We start from the raw sequence: 22,088 nt of genomic DNA, 5'->3' as shown, positions 1-22,088 counted from the left end.
TTGTATGTTTATTGCCCAAATTTGCAATAACCCTAAAAGCATCAGTAGCTGGACTCAAAACGTTTTGGTGGATTACCAGTGTGTTTCTTCCATTCACTCTCACCAATGGACATACCCAAAAATTTGAAATATTCTGCCTTAGGTACAGACTTCTGTTCAAACTATATATGTATTAATGGTGTACCATAAGACTGGAATGTTGTACATGTCATACCAATATTAAAGAAAGGCAGTAGGAGTAACCAATTAAATTACAGGCCCATATCATTAACATCGATATGCAGCAGGATTTTGGGACACATATTATGTTTGAACATTATGAATTACCTCGAAGAAAACAGTCTATTGACACATAATCAACACAGATTTAGAAAGCATCGTTCTTGTGTAACACAACTAGCTCTTTACTCACCTGAAGTGTTGAGTGCTATTGACAAGGGATTTCAAACTTATTCCATATTTCTGGATTTCCGGAAGACTTTTAACACAAGCGACTTGTAGTGAAATTGGGTGCTTATGGAATATCGTCTCAGTTATGTGACTGGAATTGTGATTTCCTGTCAGAGAGGTCACAGTTTGCAGTTATTGAGGAAAGTCATCGAGTAAAACAGAAGTGATTTCTGGCAGTCACCAAGGTAGTGTTATAGGGCCTTTGCTGTTCCTTATTTACATAAACGATTTGGGAGACAATCTGAGCAGCCATCTTAGGTTGTTTGCAGTGACGCTGCCATTTATCAACTAGTAAAGTCATTCAAAATAAATTGAAAAACGATTTAGAAAAGATATCTGTATGGTGTGAAAATTGGCAATTGACTCCAAACAACAAAAAGTGCGAGGTCATCCACATGAGTGCTAAAAGGAATCCGTTAAACTTCGGTCACACGATAAATCAGTCAAATCTAAAGGCCGTAAATTCAACTAACTACCTAGGAATTACAATTATGAACAACTTAAATTGGAAAGAACACATAGAAAATGTTGTGGGGAAGGCTAATCAAAGACTGCGTTTTATTGGCAGGACACTTAGGCGTTTTTCATTGCGGCAGAATCTTCTCATGAAGTTTTAATCATGAACTTTCTCCTCCGAATGTGAAAATATTTTGTTGATGTCGACCTACATACGGAGAAACGATCACCTTAATAAAGTAAGGGAAATCAGAGCACGCATGGGAAGGTCTAGGCATCCATTTTTTCCGCGCGCTATACGAGATTGGAATAATAGCGAATTGTGAAGTGGTTCGATGAACCCTCAGCCAGGCACTTAAATGTGATTTGCAGAGTACCCATGTAGGTGTAGATGTGTTGTTACATTTACAGGGCAGAACTGTATATACTGTGTTTTATCAAAGTTTAATGAGAGACTATTTGCAGAGAACAACTTAATAATTTTTTGAAAGGCATTATTTACAATTTCCACAGTTAATTCTTGTTTGTTGGGTGTGATTACTATACTTGTATCATCAGCAAAAAGAACTAGTTTTACATCTTCCTGAATATAGATTTTCAAATCTATGGGGACCATGTATCACTGGCATTATCTCATCTCACATCAGTGTGAGTTACACCAAACATCAAATACCAACATTGGAACAGTTTTCTACTCTCATCATGTATAAAGCAGTTGTTCAACCTTTGACTTACCTAGTGGTGTACTATTCCCACACGGAGACCTTACTTGGATTAGATGCCTTCAAAATTTCAGGATTCTCTATTTCTGAAGAAGTGCACCTGGTATCGGATCAAGTTCCGTACCAACAACTGGACACGCTATACTCAGAATATTCCTCCGTGTTTTCAGAAAGTTTACTGTGTGCTACAAATTTCAACCACAATAAAACAATGGCATGCGCCTGTTTTTTTTTTTTTTTTTTTTTTTTTTTTTTTAATAGACTCATCCAATTCCAATAGCTTTATCTGAGCGAGTCAAATGGACATACCCAAAACTAGATCACTTTATGTCTTTGGGTGTTATCACACCTGTCTCCTATAATAAATCATTACGCTGTTGGTAACTGTCGCAAAACTTAACGGTAACCTTCAGTTCTGTAGTGATTTTAAAAAGTCTGTAAATTCACAGTGTATTGATACCTATCTGTGAACTCCTCACACTGTTTTCCGGGGGCCAATATTTTTCCGAAATAGAGATGTCAGAAGCCTATCTACAGCTGCCTGTGGATGATGATTCCAAATGTAACCTTGTAGGGAATACCCCTTTTTGAGTTATACCTGTACCAACGCCAGCCATTTGGCAGACCTAGCATCCCTGCCATGTTCCAATGATTTTTGGAGCAACTCGCAGCCTCCTTGCTGGGGGTGCATTAACTATCTGGATGATATTGCGGTCTCTTGCTCTTCAACATATGAGCATTTGTGGAACATTTGTGCCTTGTTCACGATACTGCAGGCTGCCTCTTTGAAATGTAACTTGGACAAATAACAATTTTTTCAGCTATCATCTATCTCCATTCTGAAGTCTCATATGGTGGCCTCAAGACTTTACATCAGTATGTCATTGCCGTTACAGCTTTGCCATGACCTAGCAATGTCAAGAGTTGCAGGCCTTTCTTGGAAAGACTGCATACTACCATAAATTTTTTCTTGATGCAGCCACAGTGGTTCTGCCACTTCATGCTCTCTTATGAAAGATGTCCCGTTTCACCAGTTGCCCCTTTACGAGGATGCTTTTGCCCTATTGAAGTTAAAATTACACTCGGCACCACACTTGGTTACTTTACAACCAAGGCAACATCTCTTTTTAGCCACAGAAGCCTCCAAATACTCTCTCAAGGCCGTTCTCATGCACAAATATGCAGATGGTTCTGAATTTCCTATTGCGTATGCTTCCAAAACTCTGTATATCAGGTGCAACAGCAGTGCTTGCAGATAGAAAAAGAGGCCCTTGCTATTATGTACGCACTCACAAAATTCCATGTTTTCCAATATGGTTCTAAATTTCATTTGATCATGGATCATAAACTTCTATTTTCTCTTTTCCATCCTTCAGCATCTTTACCAAACAAAGTAGCCCATCACCTGCAATGCTGGGGTCTGTTTTTGTCGTGCTTCGTTTATGACCCACTGCCCAACACGCTAATGCACGTGCTCTTTCTTGATTGCCAATTGAGACTGATCCAACACTTGATCAGGATGAACTGTTGTGTTTCCATTTAGACTTCCAAGACCAAAACACCGTGGATGGTTTTTCCATTACCAATTCTTGAATTTCAGCAGCTGTCTCGGCCAATCCTGTCGTATGTCAGGTTTTTCAATTTGTCCATCAAAGCTGGCTGCATAAACCACTGGACCGAGCATCTGATCCCTCGCATAATTATTATGCTCTTCGTCACCAGTGTTGTGATCCCATCCACATTGCGGCAGGACATCATCCACCTTCTCCACCTGCTGCATTTCTCATACAAACTTGCTAGCCTGCTGCCACGTTTTGGCTGGGCATCGACAATGAGATCACGTGTATTTGTCAGCCTGGCCACAGTGGGTCAACCATTAGGTGGCACCATGGGTATCTCTTTCCCCATGGTCCATGCCACCCCTGGGAGTGTATTCATGCTGATTTTGTGGGCCCGTACCTTAACTCCTGTTGGCTTGTAGTGGTTGATGCTTTCTCAAAACTCCCTTATGCAGTTCATTGTGTGTCCATATCCACAGCGGCTATGGTCACGGCCCTCTGAAAGATTTTTTCCTGAGAAGGATTGCTGCATACACTTGTGATGCACAACGGCCCATAGCTTTTTTCTCAAGATTTTGGTACAAAGAGTGGCATCTGGTACTTTATAACCCCTCCTTTTCATCTCCAGTCCAATGATGAGGCGGAGCGGCTCATCTGTACTTTCAAAACTCAGAAGAAAAAATAACCTCAGTCTTCTCCTGAGGAAGCTGTTGATAGGTTCTTGAGTTCATATAGGTTCACTTCAGGCAGCAGAGCTGCTTCATGGCCACCAGCCATGTACACTACTCCATCTGCTTCAGCCGATGCCCAACCACCTGCCGATGCCTACCTTACAGGAAATCTGTCTGGACTCCGCTGTCTAGGCCAGAGGGTTTGGCCAGCGCTCTAAGTGGATACCGAAGATCATCCATCATGGTGAGGTCCACTGCCTTTGCGTCCTGTGCACCTCAAATGGCTTGGTGTCATGATACTACGACCAGCTCCATCTGTACATGACTGACCACAGACCAGAGAGCACTCTGCCCCTGCAGCCACCTCCACCATGTGGATTGGTACCTGCAGCAGGGTCCATGCCCTCTCTGGCTCTTGTGTCATCTTCGTTCTCGGTGCCGCCACCACTGGGCTAAGAAGTCATCACCATGCCTCCTCCATCTCTGTAGCCCATCGCTGCTGCCGCCTTCTCTGCTGCCTCCATCGCTAAGTGCCTGTCCAGATGTGGACATGGATACTACGCCTCCATTGCTGGTGTATCCTTATGGTCTCTTGTGGGGGAGTGAGTACTGCACCTGGCCACGCCCACGCCATTGCAGAGCATACTCTCCGGTGATGGCATGACATATTCTCCACAGCAAACACTTTTACCCAAGGGGGAAGGAGTGTTGTAACGCTACAAAGGGAGCACACAAAATCAAACAGCTTGCATCTTCACAACCTACCTAACGAGGTTGCTGCACATTGGTACAGACTGGAACCGTGTATAAAACAGCCTTACATACCCTGACGCATCAGGCCCTCGGCAGGACTAATGTTTACCTGACAACTGTAAGCTCAGCTGTTAGATTGTGCTTTACTGTATTCTCTGATTAAGTGTGATTGTACTGATTCCTAATTCGAGCAATGTCTCAGTGTATCCCTTCATGTGAAAGCAGAATAAAAGATGGTTGGTGTGAATCCTGATGTTGTGTTTCTACAACATTATAATAAAAACCAAATTCAATTTTCTTTACTTCACTACTACATACAATCCCATTTGCATTTATTTTAGGCTACATGAAATATAAGGTTATAAGGATTTCATCTTAACATATTTATTTTTTAAATACATAAAGTATAAAACAATTTCTAAAATACATTACTTATTAATAGCACAAACAGATTTGTACATTATGTTATTTTGTCTGGTACAGTTACTACTTCCAGGAAGTAATATATGTTTAAATACTATCTCACACAATAAAATACTCTTTTACATCCGATTGCACTTAAAACACAGCCCATGAGACTATAACCTTCATATATATATATATGTACTAAAATAAAACTATCAGCATGTGAAATTGCTGAAGTGACACTTTTACATAAAAACAAGTCAGATTATTTTCAGCATAGTTCAATGGACAGGAAAACACATTTGAACTGAAGGAAGTATATACTGCTAATGAAAAGAGCACTTTCAAAAGGAAAAACTTGCATAAGCTAATGTGTAAGCTTGACATAGCTTTCAAGGCAATGCCATCTTTTCACTCTCTCATTGCTCTTCCTCCAAAGCAAATGTGAAGTTTTTAGTTCCATAAAGTTTTAGGACTAAGACAGGGGAAGGTAGGATGTGACAAAGGATGAGTGAATGATAAAGTAGACTGTGGATTCTGCTATACTTGGTAGGAACATTATTATTATTATTATTTCTCATATACAAAACTTAAATACGAATGAAGATGAGGGATATTCTAAGCATTACATAAAAATAGACATATGCATGAAATATTGTGAGCACTAACTCTGTAAAATTTCTTACCATATGATATAATTCATTTCCTTCCATATAACACATATTTACATGAATCAAATATTTTATCAGTGATAAAGAACAGCTACTGGGATCTTGTTGCAAATCACAGAGTAATATTATTGTAAATAAAATTTACTTCGTTTTTGTCCAGATGTACAAAAAACATGTCACAGTATTCAGGATATATATAAGAAATGAGCAACTGCACGTAGAAATGGTACTTCTAGTAGTTTGAGATTTCTATCAGTACTGATACTTCTTTTTCATCAGCACTGACTCCAATATGTTCAACATTTCATTTTGTATTTTTAAGGATATGAGAATCATGAGAATTACATGCTGTAAGCAAGGACTTTACAACACAAGGTATATGTTCCAAGTGACGATGTAGCTCATCAGGGATGGGATCACTATGGTGATAGTGATTTGTTGTCCCATCTCTGTTAGTGAACATCATCCCACTACTATTTGCATCAATAGTGAGTAATGTATGGTCCCTGAATGTGATTTGGATCTTTCCTGAAGAGAGCTGCAAAATAAAGATGTTCTCTCTTACAGTAAGAATAGTATATTTTACTGCAATAACATAATACAGTTATGTAGCAACAAACACTCAACTTTCCATACAAGAATACAAGTGAAACCCAAGATAACAACACATATCAACCACACAATTTTTGAAATGTTACCAGTAAGAAAGAAAGAAAGACAGACAGAGAGATAGTAGCAATGGAGAATAAGATCATTATGCATATACCCACACAGCACACACTTCATTATCTAACACTCCATAAACTCTGTATTGATTTTTAAATTTAAATTAAAAACTGACGTTCCTTTCAGTCATTAATTTAACATGATATACAATGAAACGCAAAATAACAATGGCCTCATAAAGAAAAATGTACATTATTAATTGAGTATTTTAAAACTTTAATACAGCATGCAATATGACAAGGTGGAACGAGTCCACTTGCTTTCATGTTATTTCTAATACAAATGGTATTCATTTTCTTTTCTTATATTTGTACAATTATAGCTTGAAATGTCAACACTATTTTACAAGATGAACTGTCCTCATGCTTATGCTACTAAAAGGATAACTTAAATTTGCTGATTACCACAATACAAAAATTCTTTGTAGGTATATTTTATTTTCAAGGACATATTCAACATTTAAGATTTCAAAATTTCAAACCCACTAATATGTTTCTCATTTTTATACAGGATGATTAAATAAGAAAGAACAGATTTCAATTGTTTATTACAGACAAACTATAAAACATAGAGGAAGAGTCAAAGTCCTGACACAGCTGCGCTGTTGTTTATTTGTAGCAACCAGGTGAGTATACCACAAGAGAAATTATTTTATGTGCTGGAATTTGTGTGAAGTCAATTCATAGATGAAGTACACCGTGCAGTCCAGCATCGATTCAGCAAGAAGCACCTCTACACAAGCAGAATTATGATTGGTATACAAAATTCTTGTAAGTTGGTTGAATTCGCAAAGGGAAGAGCATTGGTCGGCCATGCATGTCTGATGAAAATATCGAGCATAACTGAGACGTGTTCACATGGAGCCCTCAGAAATCCAAAACATGGGCTGGCTACCAGACCTGACACCTTACAATTTTTTTTCTGTGGAGATACATAAAAAGACAGTATTTGTCCCACCTACAACAACTACTCTTTAAAGACTGAGAAATCAAACTGCTGAAGCTGTCGATTCAAAAAACAAGGACATGTTGATTTGTGTGTGGCATGAAATGGACTACTGTTTTGATGTTTTTCAAGCAATGCATGGTGCTCATGTTTAGTGTATGATACAATGCCTGTGTGAACATAAAACTTCTAACCTTCCTCTATCTGGTGATATGTGCAATGCGTTTCTACCTTTCATAATTTGTCTATAACAAACAAGTGAAATCTGTTCTTTCTTTTTGAACCACCCTGTATTTCATTTTAGTCTTTTTTGTCTTCTACATCTTTTTTCAAAATGTTATAGTTTGAAATGTGCCACATTCAAACACATTTTCACAAATAACACAAGGTCCACAACGTGTAGAAATTAAAATTAGGATATCTGGAATTATTCTTTTGTAACTGTGATTGTTCTGTTGCTAAAAGTATATATGATTACTGAGGAAACATGTTAATGAGAAATTTCAAATTAATATTTAGTTTCTGAAATAACTGTGGTGGGCTTTATTAGAAAATGTGGAATAAATTTGTCTGCCTAAAAAATTTGTCCATAAAAGTAAAACCCAACATTAACGTTATTTAAAAAGTTAGACAGCCAATAATTAAATAAAATAAACTTCATTTCTGAAATTGTAAAAAAATAGTTAGCAATTTCTGCATTTATACCATTATTAAAACCGAGCGAGGTGGCGCAGTGGCTAACACACTGGACTCGCATTCGGGAGGACGACGGTTCAATCCCGTGTCCGGCCATCCTGATTTAGGTTTTCCGTGATTTCCCTAAATCGTTCCAGGCAAATGCCGGGATGGGTCCTTCGAAAGGGCATGGCCGACTTCCTTTCCTATTCCGATGAGACCAATGAACTCGCTGTCTGGTCTCCTCCCCCAAAACAGCCCAACCCAACCATTATTAAAAACGTAACTACTCTGGTTTTTAAGATCTTATGAATAATTTGTAGAATATTTTCTAAGCAATTCTGCAAGAACTGTGGACAATGGCATATGCAGTCTTGATCAGCTTTGCTAATGAGTCATTGCGAGTTGGTAACCAATAAGTGAGTCATGGACAAGTCTCCATAAACTACATATTCATGATCAGAACAGTCATTGTTAGTTGTCAATCATATGAATGGCTTTTTGCCTCCCTGTATTTTTTAAAGAGTAATGAACAATGAGATCTACAATCTGAGCTTAATTTTTGAGTGGACTCTGAAAATGAATACGTGTTGAGTTTAATTTAAATATCTAAATCACTAATATAGGTGGAAAGAGAACCTCAAACAAAGCAAGCAGTTAAGTAACATAACAATTGTCTAGAGATAAATGGCAGTTTTATAATACAGTTCTCCAATGACACTTAACAGATGAATAACACATCCCTTAAGAATCTTGACAGAGGACAGAACAATAAATTCTGAAAGAAGTATGTTTTTAATGATATATTCACTCTACACTCACACGTAGAAAAAACAAATTCAATCATGTGCCGACATACTGTATCTACCCAAGACCTAGTTCTTTAACTACTTGGCAGATACTGTTGGATATTACAGTGTTGACAATGTGTGACTTTTCATTCATGAGGTGATCAGTGCAGGGGAAATATAATGAGAGGAAGAATATTGCCACATGGAATCTGGAATCAAGTGCCAGTTACAAGAGCATGGTCATCTTTATCAATCACGCACTGGACTAAATTGCCTGACTCCAAAGAGGGTATTGCTATTTGTACATATATAGAATGTCCCAATGCATTGGAATATTTCATAAATAAGAATGTCCTAAAACTTTCTAGGAATCACAAATGCCACATGATAAATAATTGCAGATGGCGGAAATTGAAACAGTAACCGATATGTAGTCAACCAGTGCCTGTAACTGTTATATCACAATGCATGACGCATAGCATGTGGGATCCCCCCCCCCCCTCCCCCTGCGAAACAGTGATCTGCTGTTTCAGACTGGACTATAGGTTCATGGATCTGGATCTAATCTGCAGTTCTTCATATCATGACACTGATGTATCTTTGTGTGCTGATCGTGTTGCATGTCCTCATAGTCACTGTGAAGTTCAAGTGGAGTTACTTCCCTCACAGTATTGCAATCACCAGATGAGTCTTCTTGCTTCTTGTACTGGAAGCCCTATCATTGACCTGAGGTGCAGAATTACAATAGGACCTGGAAAGGACATGGATGACATCTCTGTTCTTTAATTTCCTCAGTGTAGCTTCAGCCTCCTTGGCGATATCTGAGAAGCATTTATAAGGTGGGAAAAACAAAACTGGCGCAGAAAAAAATTATAAGACTGAAGTGGAACTGACTCTTGTTAATGAAAGGAGAACTGCTAATCACAGAAAACACTAGAAACTTCCATGTGTTGACTTCTGCCACTGGTTTCTGAATGAAGCAGAATGAGGAGTTCTGGATTCTCAGTTTTTCATATCTTCAGATGAGGTATGGTTAAGCCAATCAGGGTTTGTGAATCCAGAGAACAAGTGACATTATGCATCAGGAAATCCCCATCAATACTCTGAAGGGCCATTTTATAATCTCAAGATTGGTGTATAATCTCAAGATTGGTGTATAATCTCTCAAGATTGGTGTTTGGTGCACATTGTCTGGTCTCTGCATTGTATCATAGTTCTTTCACCAAATAATTAATGCTAATGGGTATGTCTGGAAACTGTTTAGTCCATATGTGGATCAACTCACAGAAGATGACTGACTGTATGGATATTTTTGGCAATGACAGAACAACAGCACACACCAGCTTGACAACACTGTCACATGTACACGACGTGTTCAATGAGGTGAGGACAATCTGCAGAGGTACTGCACTCACCCGGCCATCTCGATTGCCTGATTTATCTCCCTGTCATTTTTACCTGTGGAGCAAATTGAAGGGTCGAGTGTACTTAAATAATCCTCACACACTGCAAGTTCTATTGCAGGACACTGAAAACACTATTGCTGTTATCCCTCAGGCAGAGCTGTTATGCGTGTCACAGTTTGATAAATCAAGCGAAGTGTGGCATCGAAGTCAATGGTGGCCACTTACAGCATCTTCTGTGATGTTCATTTACAATGGTCAATCCTGCTCTAGTCATACTGTAAATATTTTCTGGGCCAGTTTTACTTTGTCCACCTTGTACAATTCAGTTAAGGGCCAATGTAGCACCTTAATAGCTTTTATGATAGCCTGGCCCTGTGCATCGGTGTAAAAATCTGTACACGGTCACATGGATTGTAGTTCAAAGGACAGCGTTTGCTGTCACATCCTCACCATGGGTGTCCAAGGTCTTTATGTATGCTAACTGTCTTGCTTGTTCAGTTCTAGTGACAAACTGTTTGATGTACTTATCCTGAGCATCATCACATTAAAATAGAAAGAAACTATTCATCATATTTAATTTTCTCATCTGTGGACGAGGGAACATAAAGAGTGATACCTATAGTATTTTACACTGTTGTGCTTGATGTAGTATTCCAGTCTCTCTGTTCTACATCAGCCTACTCTCAGAGCATATCTACCAGCTTCTTATTAAAATTTTCCATGTGGCCATTTAGCTGCAGGTGGTAGGTAATTGTCATCCTATGAACAATAATACTGCATTGTAAAATTTCATCTGAAACCAGTCTTGACTGAATCACTTTTTCATGATCAGAGATCATTACATGTGGAGCTCCATCTTCAAAATTACTTCTACTAGAAACCAGGTAATTTCCAGAGAGTCACCTGTCAGTAAAGCCTTGGTGAGAGAAGGGCACATTAGATAATAGAGCATGCTACTATTTATTTATTCTCATTTGTCGGCTTAGGAAACCTCCCCAAGAAGTCAATTCCAATCTGGTGAAATAGAGCAATTACAGGAAGAATTTATACCATATGACTTGGGGGTGGGGGGGTAAGAGTATGTATATGCTGCATCATAGATTGGACCTCGCTGCATGCTGCTGGTACATCGCACCTTGCTGGGAGCCTTGGTGCATTTACACTGTACCCTCATTGCTGGCACATCTCTTTACTTGCAGCCGGGAGTAGTCAACCCTGCAGCTGTTCATAATTAGCAGTGTGCATTTACCTGTTGTGGTGTGAAGCATAAAAGATATTCCATGCATCATCTGATGACAGCGATAGTGATTCGTTTGCTGTAATTTTGGTTATTGCCAAGGAGAATAAAAAGAGGAAGTATGGAGTGCATCCTATGAATGCAGAATGTCGTAAGTATGGGTTCTTTCACCAGTTCTATTGAAAGCTCAAAAAGAATCCAGAGCACTTCTTCAGGCAGTTGCGAATGTCGCAACCCAGTTTTCAATATATCTTAAATATTATTGGACCAGAAATGGCTAAACAGATGAAAATTCAGACCAACAATGGTACTGCAATTTCTGTGAAGGAGCGACTGGTGCTGAATCTGCGGTAATACTTTGTCACTTTTTATTTAATTCTAGTTTATGTACCACATCTAGCATCTGTCACATGTAGCCCATTTCATTAAAGTAAATACATTGTCAGGTAAAACTGTGGTACTAACTTCAAACACGTCAAACCTAATGGTTAATGACAGATCCTATTTAATATTTTTCTGTTAGATGACTATAAATTACAAGGTTTCTAACAATTTTTGTATTAGCAAAAAATAATAATAAAAATAAATAGTTTTCTGACAGTTTTATTTTAATCAGTTCTAACATTAAAAGTGAAACAAAAATGTAAAAAAATAATTATTTGATCCCTTTTTTTTAAGCACAACTCTAATGTGGGTCTGTGATATTTACAAAACTTGCTTCAGTCTCCCCTGGGCAATCATCGTCTCTGTGGTGTCACCGCCAGACACCACACTTGCTAGGTGGTAGCTTTAAATCGGCCGCGGTCCATTAGTACATGTCGGACCCGCGTGTCGCCACTGGCAGTGATCGCAGACCGAGCGCCACCACACGGCAGGTCTCGAGAGACGGACTAGCACTTGCCCCAGTTGTACGGACGACTTTGCTAGCGACTACACTGACGAAGCCGCGCTCCTTTGCCGAGAGATAGTTAGAATAGCCTTCAGCTAAGGCCATGGCTACGACCTAGCAAGGCGCCATTAGCCTTACATAGCAATTGATACTTATCGTATAAAGCATGTCTCATCAAGAACGATGTATACAACAAGGATGGATTAAAAGTTAAGTATTCCAGGAGCTACGTACTTTTCTTTATAGCATTCATTACGTATCCTGTTTCAGACCTATCTCTAGCCTGCGTCAGTAACGCGTGCCTTTCGGCTACTTCCAAGTGGCGTGGTTGTCTTACTACGCCACAACAGTCTCTACCACCAGGTATGTCAATTGTGAAATCTGAGTGTAAAGTATATGCATTAAAAGCTGTAGAGTGTTTGTCATGTCGCTGGATCCATGGTGGCTGCTAATGTTTAATGTGGACCTACCAAAACCTGTACGAGTTGGGGCATAGCATGTGCGTTCGCACAAGAAGGTCAATGGCCAAGTAGTCATATTTTAACTATCTATGAAGGTAGTATCTGTTCCCAAAAGAACAGATACCATTGGTAGATTAATCTGCCATGAGTAATGAGTGTGATGGGCAAACATCTATAAGGCGCACTACGAATGTTGTGATGTGGATATGTTAAGAATGTTGGTCTCACGGGGAGCGTGCAAGGGATAAGTCCCTGCAGGTGCACCATCCTCTGTGCTCAGATGAATAGAGCGTATGCCACGTAAGCAGGAGATCCCGGGTTCAAGTCCCGGTCGGGGCATGCGTTTTCAACATGTCCCCAATGTTTTATATCAATGCTGTTTGAAGCTAGGGTGTCGATTTAATTATAATTTCATTCTAGAGAAGCTGCACGGTCATTGATGGTATCTGTCCTTTTGGGAACAGATACTAGTTTCATATATAGTTAAAATATGGCTACCCGGCCACTGTCCTTGTGCGAACGCACACGCTATGCTCCAACTTGTACGGGACCTGGTAGATTAATCTGCCACGAATAATGAGTGTGATGGGCAAACATCTATAAGGCGCACTACGAATGTAGTGGTGTGGACATGTTGGGAATGTGGGTCTCACGGGGAGTGTGTAAGGGATAAGTCCCTGCAGGTGCACCATCCTCTGTGCCCTGGGTGGCTCAGATGGACAGAGCATCTGCCATGTAAGCAGGAGATCCCGGGTTCGATTCCCAGTCGGGTAACACATTTTCAACATGTCCCTAACGTTATATATCAACACCTGTTTGAAGCTAGGGTGTCAATTTAATTATCATTTAATTCTGTCAGAACTCTAACTTAAAGAAACAGATGGGTAAATTTTTTCGTGGATCTAATGGACCTTTAATGACAGTGGGGATGCCACATCCTAAAGCAGAGTTTTTGGTGGACAAAAGAAAGGGCCAACACACAGGACTTTATAAAATTGATACATTAAAGAAATTCATATAACCTTAGGAGAATGTGATCCTTCGTAGAGGAATTGAATTCCCTACGACAGCTACTATACATATATCAAGTTCAGCAGTAGAAATAACAAGACAATGAGTGTGTAATTGCTACACAGAGCAAAGGAATAAATCTTATAAAACATTAAGCACAAAAATACAAATTACTTACAAGGACTATATTGCGTAATCATGTGAATACATACATATGATTCACACGATAGTATGTGATTGATAGTGATGTTAAGATGCCTGACTACAAATGACTGATGTGTGACTACCACATCTCTATAGAGTATGAATGGGGGAGTGTTAAGATCTATTTCTGGGGCCTTATCAGTGAAACCATGACAAGTCAATTCTGTAGGGCACACCACCACTCTTTGTCCTCCAGTGTCACATTGAAATACTCATCAGGTAGATGACATTGGGGTGGGAGGTGGGAAGGAAATCAAGTCTTTGGAGTCTATTGTCTTTCTTTCTTTGACCTGAACATGCCTATTGTTTTTCTTTCCCTATCTCTCATCTGATAGGAGTACCAACACTATTCTCCCTCTTTCCAGATGCATATGTTATTGTTGCAGTAACCCTTCCTTTATCCATACCACATAGTGGCTATTGCAACCTATTTTCACAAGAGGAAGTCGGAGTTGTTTGGTATCACACACATAATGCATGGCCATGGACAGATGACAAAGGCCATTAGAGTTAATTCAATCGTACCTAAGGCACATGTTAGGAATGGCACATTATTGGGTGGGAGGGGGGGAATAAGAATAGTATGTATCACCCTGGAAAGGATATTGTTGTTGTTGTTGTGGTCTTCAGTCCTGAGACTGGTTTTATACAGCTCTCCATGCTACTCTATCCTGTGCAAGCTTCTTCATCTCCCAGTACTTACTGCAACCCACATCCCTCTGAATCTGCTTAGTGTATTCATCTCTTGGTCTCCCTCTATGATTTTTACCCTCCACACTGCCCCCCAATGCTAAATTTGTGATATTATGATGTCCCAAAATGTAAATACACAAGGTAAGGTACAGATGACAAAGGTATATGGCAATTGTTGTTGCTTGGTTAATACGAAGAATGTGCCACTATTACACGTGTGACATTAGCCTGCGTGCGTGCGTGCGTGTGTGTGTGTGTGTGTGTGTGTGTGTGCGTGCACATGAGAGTAAATTGATTATGAAAGTATGATATTGTAAAGTAAGAGTAAGGAAATTACAGTGTTCTTCAAAATAGTTAAAGCACATGGACTTACGTGGTTAATATTGTTTATTTTGAATCTTCATTTTTCCATGCATGTCGTACAAAGGCAAATCTGAGATTTACGGCAGAATTAGAGTAAATGGTAATGGAGACATGTAATTCCTTAAATGGTTCCCATTGTCTCTGTTACAATATTCTGTTTAAAACAACATTCACTGACATGCTGAGTGTGGTGGTGAAAGAACAAAGACATAACAAGAAGGGCATACCCCATAAGGAATTAGCATAAATTATGAAATAATAATTGTCATACATTTATATAAAAGGTTAACATTTACATTTGGCAAACCAAGTGATTACAAATGGAAGAAATGCTCTGTCTTTAGAGGCTCTTGATGTGGAGCTAATAGTAATTTATGGAAAGTAACAGCTATATAAGATTGTGATTAGTTTTTCAAATTATTTTACCTGACATCTTTCATGTTAGTCAGGGGATGTGTGGCGGTACATGTTAGTGTTCAAGGTAGAAATATGTCCCACTTCCTTTCTATTGTGCTGATTAAAGAAGTAGTGGTAGAGGGAAGACAGCATACTAAACACACACTTTTTTTATGCACAGATATAAGACACAAATGTAAGCACAGTACAGCCACAAGGCACGATGGAGAATGAATATTTTACTGGTGGGAAGAAGCCATTTACACTTTTGATGTCATGACTTGGAGGTGCCGTGGATGCCAAAGACGAGAAGGTTATGGCAAGAATGGCTAATGTTTCAAAAAGAAAAACACAAGAAGATTATTTGGAATTACTTAATTACTTATGTACTTACTTCTTGACTTTGGGATACTAATCATCTGTCTGACAATGAGTTTGGTTATTAAGAGCTCAAATGTGAATGTTTAATTGATATGCTGAAAGTGTTATGGGGACTGTTAAATACAAAAGGATTTTGAAAAGAAGTGGTTATGTGATTTCGTAGCTAGTGAGAAGCAAATCTAATCTTCCGTTATCACAGTGCTTTCCTGCAACTGGTGACGAAGTTCGATGCAGATACGAGTGGCTCTACATAGCAGGACAAAGAACTTCAAAAAATGACATGAGTGTAGAAAGGGAAATCTTAATGATAAAGGTAATTACAAACATACAAACACATGACTGACAGATCACATTCACAGAATTGGTACCCTGGTTAAGAACTCTCCAGCAGTGAATACCAGCGTAGCATTCCACAATACAGCAGACTTGGCAAAAAATTCACAGTTGAAAGAAATCAATTATGTAAATTCAAGAATAGCTTTATGACTTGAACCTAAAAAAAAGGGTGAATAAACCCATAGAGTATGGAGTACCAACATGAAAGCTGAAAACTTCTCTCTGTAACCAATCAAAATTGGATGCATGTTATGTGGAATGTTTTATTCAAATTAGTTTATAGTACCACATCCTGAAATACTTACTATTCCTTGTGAACACTACAGTCAATCTCTCTCTCTCTCTCTCTCTCTCCCTCTCCCTCATTGTGTGTGTGTGTGTGTGTGCACGCAATGGCACACATTTGCACATAACTGATAGCAGGAAAAACAACTGCAAGCCAAGAACTGAGGTAAAGGGATATTCCTACTACTGTTAGAGAATGAGGTGCTGCTCATGGGTTTGAGGGATTCTATGACAAGATATTGGAAAAGGGACATCATGAGATTAATCAATCTTGGGTGAAAGGATTCTCAGAATGTGCAACATATTAGCAGGTCACCATCACCGATGTCATCATTGTCATTATCATCTACATCTACCCTTCTACTCTGCAAACAACTGTGAAGTGGATGGCAGAGAGTACCTCTCACTGTACCACTTATTAGGACTTTTTGATGGGGCTCATCAACAATCTGTCCAATGATGACAGTATGATTGGGGAACTTACCTACTAGTAAACTTAGGTTTTCTCTCAAGATTTCAGTTACATCTGGAAGTCATTCTGGTGGTTGATAGAAGGATCTGATTATAAGTTAATGCTCATCTTTGGTATTGAGTCTTGCCCAGACAATCTCACATGCAGTTTCAATTTATATCTCTATCTTGATGAATTTTAGTTTCTTGTCAACAGTGAGAAATACCTTTTTTACCATTAGCCTATCCTTTCGACACATGCTTAAATTTACCGCAAATAATTCACTGCTATCAATTTTGGGCCTTGGCCAGTTTTCTGTACATAGTATAATGTGAGCTGCACAGCATTTTAGGAGTGCTTCAAATTTTTTGACACTTTATTGCTACTGCTTCAGCAGTTAACCACTACAATTTTAATACTGGATCTTATGCTGTCACCTTTGGGTCCCCTACAGCTATCGTTATCTGGACTGGATGGCAAGCTGCCTACTCTAAAAACCCTGTGTGCACCCTACACACAGTCAGCTACCTAGGTAGCAGCCTCTGATTGTAAAAGTGCACATATGACGTGTTTAGAGGGACCATGGTGCAAGTTGAGGAAGTCGCAGCCTAGATTGTCACAGAACATCCGAAGACTCTGGTTCAATCCTTCCTCTTGTCTTACAACTAGGAGGCCACGATCAGTACTGAGGCTATGCTGCAAATTGTGACCTTCACTGAAACTCCGTAGCAAGACTAATCTTCTCAACCTTTTCTATGAAGTATGATCCAGACGATAAGCATCAATTGTTCCAAAGTGCGTCAAAATCTACAATTGGTTGCACCTTGTTCCCTCAATTGCCAGCAGATTAACCTTTTCAACATGCTGAATGAGTCCCCGAATCATACTCACTGAGTGCACCAATTTCCTTATCATTATACACTGTATGTTTGAATTGTCAACACTTAATAGACTCCAACCATTTTTCATTTGCTCTCTCTTTATACAGCACACAACAAGTTTCCCAACAGGTGGACACTTCCAGGCTTAGTTTTGGTTTCAGTGAAAGACAGCACCTTGAACGTGTTCATTAGGAGGACTGGTATAACACACAGAGTTCTTTCTGGTCCTGTCTCCCTTGTACAGGGTGCCTTGACCTACTACTGACCTGCCACTCAGTCAAGTGGATGAATAGTGACAGATCCTGTACGTCCTGTAGTAGAGACAGGATCCACAGGAGAGGATAGTTGTTGAGGAACTTTGGTGTCTCTAGTACACAAGTCTCAAGAGCTCTCCCAACACACCAATTTGCAGCAACTCCCAATCATTTGACAATAAACAGGGTGATTTCCAACTGCTTTAAATGTGAACTAAGTCACACCATGTCCAAGAACAATGTTCATGGTGGTACTGCGTTGTGGCTGGTGCTATGTTTTGCAGAATAGTAAATAAATAACTTGAAAACAGCTCTGCTCATTCTCTTTTAATTTCTAGATATGTTAAGCCAAAAGTATTAATAATTTCCTTTAAGAACTGGAGCATTTAGTACAATGAACGGGGTTAGTTCTCAAAAGTATATGTTTGCAAGGGTTTTAAACTTCTAAAAACTATACCTATTTTTTCAAGTAGTTATACAATAAAATTATGGAATGATTGTTTTTGAAAGACAATTCTGTTGACAAAAAGTATCTAAAAAGTACAAATTATGTTTACAATTGACAATATAGTACAAGTTTTTTGCGGCACTTGCAAATGTTCGAAAATTCACAATATTTCACGATACATGTGAGTACTCACACAATCAGTGAAGGAACAGTAAAATAAAATATCATAATTTAGAAATTCAAATTGGCATGTGAATCTGGCACACATGGCCTCACACAAAGGATAATGTGGGAGTTGGCTTGTATAAGGAGCAGGCTACTCAAATCTGAAAGAAAATAATAATAATAATAATAATAATAATAATAATAATGGCCAGGTGCATGTAGGATTCAGGCACTGAGGTTACATATGAACTTAATTATGTAAGTTCATGTAACCTAGAAATTGAGAATCTTGACCATTTTTGCCTGTTATTGACGTTGATACTGGCACAATATCAGCTGAAGGATTCCAAGATTTTCAAGAATGTTTCAATGTCAGTAATATAAATGTGACTTCAAGTCTTGCAGGAGGCAGGAAGCCATTATTATAGCAATCGTTAGTTCTCCATTTAGGTGACTGTGTCACAATGGTAAAAGTCAAATATCAAGCAAAGAATGGCTTTATTGCTCATATGACATGCTTCGGAATTTATTCACCATCAAATATCCAGCAGCCACTACTTCATGTAGATGTGGCATTTCAAGTTGTATGTTAAAGAAGCACTTGAGACTAGTCTGCGAATATTTGTTTCACATGCAACTTGAAACGCCATAGCTATGTGCAGTAATGACTTCTGGATATCTGACGATGGATAAATTTCAAAACGCGACATATGACCAATGAAGTTATTCCTTGCCTAGTGTTTGACTTTTACCATTGCGACTCAGTCAGCCTGAATTGAGAACTACTGATTGTTTTAATTTCAAGTTCCACATTGGGTCATAAATGACAAGAGAAATATTTTTTTGTGTGATATAATTACAAATTTACAGTTTTCAGATTTTTTTCCTTTGTCGGTAATGTGAAACCTTTCATTTTTCCAAATTTTATGATTCTGCACCAAAGGAAAGTGTCAGGCAGGTTTAGATGAGTGAGTTTGCGGGTATCAATATATGAGACGTAAGTGGCCTTTGATTGCACTGACTTAGAAGCACAGTCAGATGCACAGACAGTCAGTCAGATAACAAACGACAAAAAGTTTTTTTGTGTGATGTAATTACAAATTTACCTATTTCAGATTTTCCTTTGCTTCTATTGTGGAACTTTGTTTCTTGTATTGTGAAACTTTGATTCTTTTCAAATTTCATGATTCTAGCCCAATAGGAAATACGCTATAGGTTTTGATGACTGGGTTTGCGAGTATCAAAACGTGAAATAAATCAGACAGAGCCAGACCCCCTCCCCCCCCCCCCCCCAAAAAAAATCATGTGATATATTTACAAATTTAGATTCTTTGGATGTTTTTCCTTTGGTTGTACTATGAGACTTTCATGTTTCCAAATTTTATGATTCTAGGCCAATGGGAAGTACCCTATATGTTTTGATAAGTGAGTTTGAGAGTATTAAAATATGTGACATAAATGGCCGTATCTTTTGACTGCACTGACTTAGAAGTTTCAATGTTTCATACCGCCAAGGGACTGCAGACCTCAGTACGTGACATAAATTTCAACTTGATACATGTACCTGTTCCTGACAAAAAGCGTTTTTAACAGTTGCACACAGACAGTCAACAAAGCAATCCTATAAGAGTGCCGTTTTTACCGATTAAGGTACAGAACCCTAAAAACAAAGAAAACCCTATGAGGGTGCCGTTTTTACCGATTAAGGTACAGAACCCTAAAAAGTAAGTAAACTGTTCATTATTTCAAAAGTAATTGCCACGACTGTTAATCCCTGTAAGACAAGATGGTCAAGCCTTCATGGAAAAAAGGTTGTAGTTTCCTGCGGAACTGTGACTACCCAGGCACGCACCTCTTCATCCAAACCAAACAGGCAGCATGAATGTCTTTCTTCAGTGCTCCAAAAATATGGAAATTACATGGGGAGAGATCAAGACTGTATGGAGGAAGTGTAAGGGCTTCCCAATGAAACTTCTGCAGCATAGTCAAAATGGCATCATCATGCTGCAGTATAATGCCTGTCCGTGTGTTGCCAAAGTTGTTTTGACTATGCTGTAGAAGTTCCACTGCCAAGCCATTAACACATCCATCATACAGTCCAGATCTCACCCCATGCAATTTCCATATTTTTGGAGCCCTGAAGTTTGACAGAGCACTGAAAGACCTGAGTCGAAACAAGGCCCCGGGAGTAGACAACATTCCATTAGAACTACTGAAGGCCTTGGGAGAGCCAGTCCTGACAAAACTCTACCATCTGGTGCGCAAGATGTATGAAACAGGCGAAATACCCTCAGACTTCAAGTAGAATATAATAATTCCAATCCCAAAGAAAGCAGGTGTTGAAAGATGTGAAAATTACCGAAGTATCAGTTTAATAAGTCACAGCTGCAAAATACTAACGCGAATTCTTTACAGACGAATGGAAAAACTGGTGGAAGCCAACCTCGGGGAAGATCAGTTTGGATTCCGTAGAAATGTTGGAACACGTGAGGCAATACTGACCTTACGACTTATCTTAGAAGAAAGATTAAGGAAAGGCAAAACTATGTTTCTAGCATTTGTAGACTTAGAGAAAGCTTTTGACAATGTTGACTGGAATACTCTCTTTCAAATTCTAAAGGTGGTAGGGGTAAAATACAGGGAGCGAAAGGCTATTTACAATTTGTACAGAAACCAGATGGCAGTTATAAGAGTCGAGGGGCATGAAAGGGAAGCAGTGGTTGGGAAGGGAGTGAGACAGGGTTGCAGCCTATCCCCGATGTTATTCAATCTGTATACTGAGCAAGCAGTAAAGGAAACAAAAGAAAAATTCGGAGTAGGTATTAAAATCCATGGAGAAGAAATAAAAACTTTGAGGTTCGTCGATGACATTGTAATTCTATCAGAGACAGCAAAGGACTTGGAAGAGCAGTTGCACGGAATGGACAGTGTCTTGAAAGGAGGATATAAGATGAACATCAACAAAAGCAAAATGAAGATAACGGAATGTGGTCGAATTAAGTCGGGTGATGCTGAGGGAATTAGATTAGGAAATGAGACACTTAAAGTAGTAAAGGAGTTTTGCTATTTGGGGAGCAAAATAACTGATGATGGTCGAAGTAGAGAAGATATAAAATGCAGAATGGCAATGGCAAGGAAAGCGTTTCTGAAGAAGAGACATTTGTTAATATCGAGTATAGATTTAAGTGTCAGGAAGTCGTTTCTGAAAGTATTTGTATGGAGTGTAGCCATGTATGGAATTGAAACGATAAATAGTTTGGACAAGAAGAGAATAGAAGCTTTCGAAATGTAGTGCTACAGAAGAATGCTGAAGATTAGATGGGTAGATCACATAACTAATGAGGAGGTATTCAATAGAATTGGGGAGAAGAGGAGTATGTGGCACAACTTGACAAAAAGAAGG

The 22,088-nt window shown here is 38.9% G+C and overlaps 1 protein-coding gene across 2 annotated transcripts in view; it reads right to left on the bottom strand.

Annotated features, from left to right (window-relative positions):
- Positions 1–5,111: 5,111 nt before the first annotated feature.
- Positions 5,112–22,088, bottom strand: part of LOC126252889 (serine/threonine-protein kinase PLK4) — a 245,329-nt gene continuing 228,352 nt past the window's right edge. The window contains exon 16 of one of the 2 annotated variants that reach the window (XM_049953858.1): positions 5,112–6,225. In XM_049953858.1, the coding sequence (XP_049809815.1) occupies positions 5,992–6,225 (234 nt within the window). In that variant the 3' untranslated portion in view covers positions 5,112–5,991. The remainder of the gene's footprint in view (positions 6,226–22,088) is intronic. The other variant, XM_049953859.1, reaches the window with a different exon arrangement.

The sequence above is a fragment of the Schistocerca nitens genome, chromosome 4 (genome assembly GCF_023898315.1).
Source record: "Schistocerca nitens isolate TAMUIC-IGC-003100 chromosome 4, iqSchNite1.1, whole genome shotgun sequence".
NCBI lineage: Eukaryota > Metazoa > Arthropoda > Insecta > Orthoptera > Acrididae > Schistocerca > Schistocerca nitens.
The sequence above is the reverse complement of the archived record's forward strand: the minus strand, read 5'-3'. Positions and strand labels throughout refer to the sequence as shown.